Source organism: Bidens hawaiensis, unplaced genomic scaffold (assembly GCF_021521415.1).
Source record: "Bidens hawaiensis isolate Kalapana, Puna unplaced genomic scaffold, B.hawaiensis_p1.1 tig00002423_1, whole genome shotgun sequence".
Lineage (NCBI taxonomy): Eukaryota > Viridiplantae > Streptophyta > Magnoliopsida > Asterales > Asteraceae > Bidens > Bidens hawaiensis.
Genome location: NW_027491133.1, coordinates 726,814 through 731,749, shown reverse-complemented (window position 1 = coordinate 731,749; position 4,936 = coordinate 726,814). Strand labels below are relative to the sequence as shown.

General features: G+C 35.1%; 1 protein-coding gene across 1 annotated transcript; it reads right to left on the bottom strand.

The window, feature by feature from the left end:
* Nucleotides 1–222: 222 nt before the first annotated feature.
* Nucleotides 223–4,107, bottom strand: LOC143619221 (uncharacterized). Its single transcript, XM_077091202.1, has 7 exons — nucleotides 4,032–4,107; nucleotides 2,921–3,927; nucleotides 2,302–2,876; nucleotides 1,962–2,180; nucleotides 852–922; nucleotides 423–734; nucleotides 223–344 (listed from the first exon to the last, which is right to left on the bottom strand). The coding sequence occupies exons 1-7, from the start codon at nucleotides 4,105–4,107 to the stop codon at nucleotides 223–225; spliced, it is 2,382 nt and encodes a 793-aa protein (XP_076947317.1).
* Nucleotides 4,108–4,936: the final 829 nt, after the last annotated feature.

Genomic DNA, 4,936 nt, shown 5'->3' with positions numbered 1-4,936 from the left:
TTTCATTACTAATTTCATAAAACATGTTATTTGAATCATTTTTAGACTTTGTAAAACTTTTAACTTCCTGATCATATTCACTTTCACCCTTAAACTCGATTACATCATTCACCCCACCCTCAACACATTGTGGTGAATGAGTTTCAATAATAGAAATTTCAGAAAAAGGACGAGTACTTAAATAATTTATGTGGAAACTCGTTGTGTTAGAGGATTTGTGAGCTAGACATATTTGAGTATCACTACAAAGCTTATCTTGATCTCTATGATGATTGCCACTTCTTCAGTTAATTGTCCAACCTGCTGTGACAATGCCTTGATTTCCTTATCTCTGATCTCGTTGCCTTTTTGAATATCCATCATTAACTCAATAATTGTATCCAATATTTCATTGATGGAGTTATCATCCGACCCATGCTAACCCATTTGCCTATTCCCTTGATTCTGCAAGTCGCTTTGATAGTTACTTTGACCTCCTTCATAGCAATTCTGAATTGGTGCCTCAAAAGATCTTGCATTCTGATGTGGTGGCTCGAACAGTGAGGCGTTCTTTGGTACTATAGGCACAAAATGACTGGCAACGCTTCTAACTGGGGCTTTGTGATTCGCCGTATGCACTCCATCCATATACTCATCCTGACCCTGATATCCTCCATAATCGTTCTGTTGATCACCATTATACCTTTGCCGACCGAACTTGACCCGGTTCTGACCTCTTTGATTAAATGGTGGCACTGAAGGCACAATTTCATCAAACTCATCATATTCATATTGGTTTTGGGTTTGAAGATGTGGCAGGTCAAAGTTTGAAAATTGTTGTTTTTATGAGAATGGTGGGTACAATGGGCTACCTGGTGGACTTTGATTACTGTAATAACTCATAACCGAAATACACGTACGCTTCCAACACGATAATAAGCTCCTGCACAAGCAAAGACAAGAATACCACGCGTAATACCAAACTTATACAAAAAGAAATTAAAAGAAAAATATATTTGTTTTTTTAACTATATATATATATATATATATATATATATATATATATTTTAATCAAACAAGTAATGCAACACTAAGCACACTAGCTCCGACAATGGCGCCATTTTGATGACCGTCGTTTTAGTCATTCAAAAACCTAATTAAGCTAAATAGTTAGAGTAATTAGGGTATCGTATCCACGAAAAGCATGTGGTCAGTATTACAAAGTTTGTTTGATTTTTAATATAAAATTAACTAACTAAGATGGACAAACGATTTCAAGCGAAAATTAAAAGATTAATTCTAAAAACAATTTAAAGAAAATGCAACATTCTCCAGGTTTCAGGTTCTGGGTTTCACAAAAACTCGTTTTATTAATTGGACACCACATAGACATGGTGTTGGAAAGTTGGTTAATTTAGGTGGTAATCGAAAACTGATATTTGTCATCCGATCTTTTATAATTTCAATTACCCTATTTATTAGTGTGAATCGACCTACTCTATGTCACCCAACAAGCTACTAGGTTTTGTCATCAACTGAATAAGTTGTTAAAGCAAGGATTACTAACACATACAAATAGTTTAAATAAACTAACACATCAATATGTTCATACAACGTTGTCAATGTCAAAAACAAATCCAAACATAAATAAAACAAAGTTTAATGTTTAACCTAACGAACCGTTCACCCAAAGGATGTTACAACGAGATTAGCCTTACGTCATAATGGTGATACCTTCTTGATTTGTGTGCCAAACAGCCAAAGGGCTGCTGCTCTCGTCTAAACTCCACACCCAAAATACAGCCCTCACACTGCCGTCCACAGTGGCGGAACTTGAACAATTACATGGGGGGGGATCAAAAATAGATTAATCATAAGTTCATACATATAAACCAACCAAATTTATAACAAAAAAAAAACCATAAATCCAAAAAAAATAATAACATTTTCTTACACATAAACGACAAAAGAAGAAAATTTACAATTGAGCCCGACAACCTTTAAGGTCTTTAAATTCATCGATTACTGATTTCGAATCAAATTTTTCAGCAATTTCTCTTTCGATGTAAACCACCAAGTTATTCGCAAGAAATTCATCAGACATCCTATTACGAAGACGATTCTTTACCATTTTCATTGCTGAAAATCCCCTCTCTGTTGTTGCGGTAGAAACCGGAAGAGTCAAGATCAGTCGAACCACTCTATCAAGCAAATAATATGTCTCGCGTTTTTAAGTTTTCACAAGACTTTGCCATAGATCAGCAAGAGTGGATGCGTCACTTAGATTGGGATTTTTCAATATTAAAAAGCTCCAATTGATACCGTAGTTGAATTCTCTCTTGCTCCGTAAAATCAGCGGGATAATAATTCTCAACAAGAAGACAAATGTCATCAATATTAATCGCTTTAGGTTGTTTTTTTGAAACTAAAGTAGAACTAAGATATAACAACTCAACAGCTTGATCATTGAATCTACTATTCAACTCATGTAATTGTTTGTCCAAGGTGGATGTAAACAGATCTACTCCATAAAAATGTTCAAAAGTTACCTGATTATCTTTTTTACGAGGCCGATACCGAGTAGAAGTATACGAAGCATCCATTTTCGGCATATCTATTTCATGTTTTTCACAAAAACACTTTACTTGTGTAATTAAAGAATCCCATCCATTGTTTCTGTAATCATTTAGATTCCCTTTTGTTGCCGTAACTAACTCCATGGCATTAAGAATATCTTGGGATTTCTTTTGTAGGGCTTGAGAAAGAATGTCAGTTTTACCCATTACTTCCTTTACCAAGTGAAGAATAAACATGAACTCAAATGATTTAGTGTGAGAGTAAACTGCATCAGCATCGCTACGATGAGAAGAACTAGCAGACGTGTCACTAATTACTCCCTTGAGAACAACACGATATGAAACATGTTAAGCAAACTGCAAACAGAACGATAATGGGAACCCCAACGTGTATCACCGGCTCTTCTTAATGTGGTTGCTTGATTTTCCCCTTTACCCGATTTAATTTCACCAAGTTCCAATAATTCTTTAATCTCCACTCCCTTTGCCTTTTGTAACTCATCATGACGCTTACTAGAAGAACAAACTACATTGATTATAGACACTAAGTTATTAAAAAACTGATTTATAGGAATAATTTCCTTTGAAGCAGCAACCAAGGCAAGTTGTAATCTGTGAGCAAAGCAATAAACATAATATGCATAAGGACAATCCTTAATAACAAGTGCCTGTAATCCATTCCATTCCTCTCTCATATTGCTAGCACCATCATATCCTTGGCCACGAATTTTGCTAACATCAAACTCATACCGCAATAGTTGTCTCCACAAATTATTTTTCAGAGTTAATGAAAAGGTATCCGTAACATGAACCAAATCCAAAAAACTTTCTCGTATAATCCCTTCTACATCAACAAATCTCAGAACTATGGCCATTTTCTCTTTTTTCGACTCGTCTCGTGACTCATCAACCATAACACAAAAGTATGAATCCCCAACTTCACTACGAATGTGCTTTCGAAAGTTATTAGCAATAATTCCAAGTATTTCTTTTTGAATTTTTCCAGAAGTATACTTTGAATTGTAAGGAGCATTCTCTAAAATAACTTTTGCAAATTCATCATTATAAGAGGCTATAAGTTTTAAGAGTTCAAGAAAATTACCTTGATTTTTGGAATTAAAAGTTTCATCATGTCCTCGAAAACCACAAGCTTGGAATGTCAACCAACGAACTGTATCAACTGAAGCTTTTAATCGTATACGTTTCTTCAATAATTCCTCTTCAGTTTGTTTTTCTATGAGATTATCAACGTGTGTTGCTTGGTTCAACAGGTTTTCACTGAATTCCACGGCCCTTCTATGTTGTGAACAATCAATATGCTTCAAGAATGCACACTTTTTCCCATCATTAACTTTTTTCCAATTGTCAAATCCTTTAACAGTAAATGCATCATGACCGTTGCCCACATTTGGTGTATCATTAAATATATAACAAAGAAAGCAATAAGAAGAATGTGTTGTTGGAGAATACTCTAACCAATTAGGGAAAACAACGAACCAAGAATATTGGAATCTATGAGGATGCTTCTTTGAACCTTTGGCACGATACTCATTTAAATGTATTTGGAAAGGTCCTAAAGATAAATAAGCTCGTCTTATTTGCTCCCTTAAATAACCGGATAATTCCACATTGTTATTCGTTTAGCGGGATCTCTTTCAAGAAGGTTAAGATCCACTTCATTGATATTTGCTTGTGGTTAAGCTTCAAAATTATCACGTTCTTGCTGATTTTCATTCTTTTCGGGCTCACTTGTTGAAGCTTTGTGACGTTTTGTAACATCCTAAAATATTATAACGTTAAATAAAGAAAGTTACATTTAGTGATCTCGCTTTATTAATTAATATCGAGTAAGAACGGATCATGGACTTGGATTAATTAAGGTGGATTAAGTGGTAATGGGCTTTAGGTCCATGGGCTTCAAGAGGTATAAATACCCTCTTAAACCACCCTTAAACCCTAAACCATCATTCATTTCCATCTTATCTCTACACACTCAAAAACACACACATACACTACACCTCATACGGCCGAGAGAGAGAGAGCGGATTCGAGTCCAAAAATCAAGCCGACCATTATTAGATCTTCAATATACGAGAAAACCAAGCAAACCGCGACCACACCGAACGTATAAAAGGTATGTTTTGATCCTAAAGATTTCGTTTTTATAAACGTTTAGTCTTGAAACTTAGAACGAGAGTAGATCGGGTATAAACGAAACATAAAGTTGTAAACTTGATGATAAATACGAGTGTAATGAACCCGAAAATGGAAACGGCTCGATTAATGAACCCTTAACATTAGTATTGAACGTTTTTACCATAAAGGTCCAAACTTTACGTCATTCCGGGCTAAGTTTTACCCAAACAAGGCCATGGGAATGA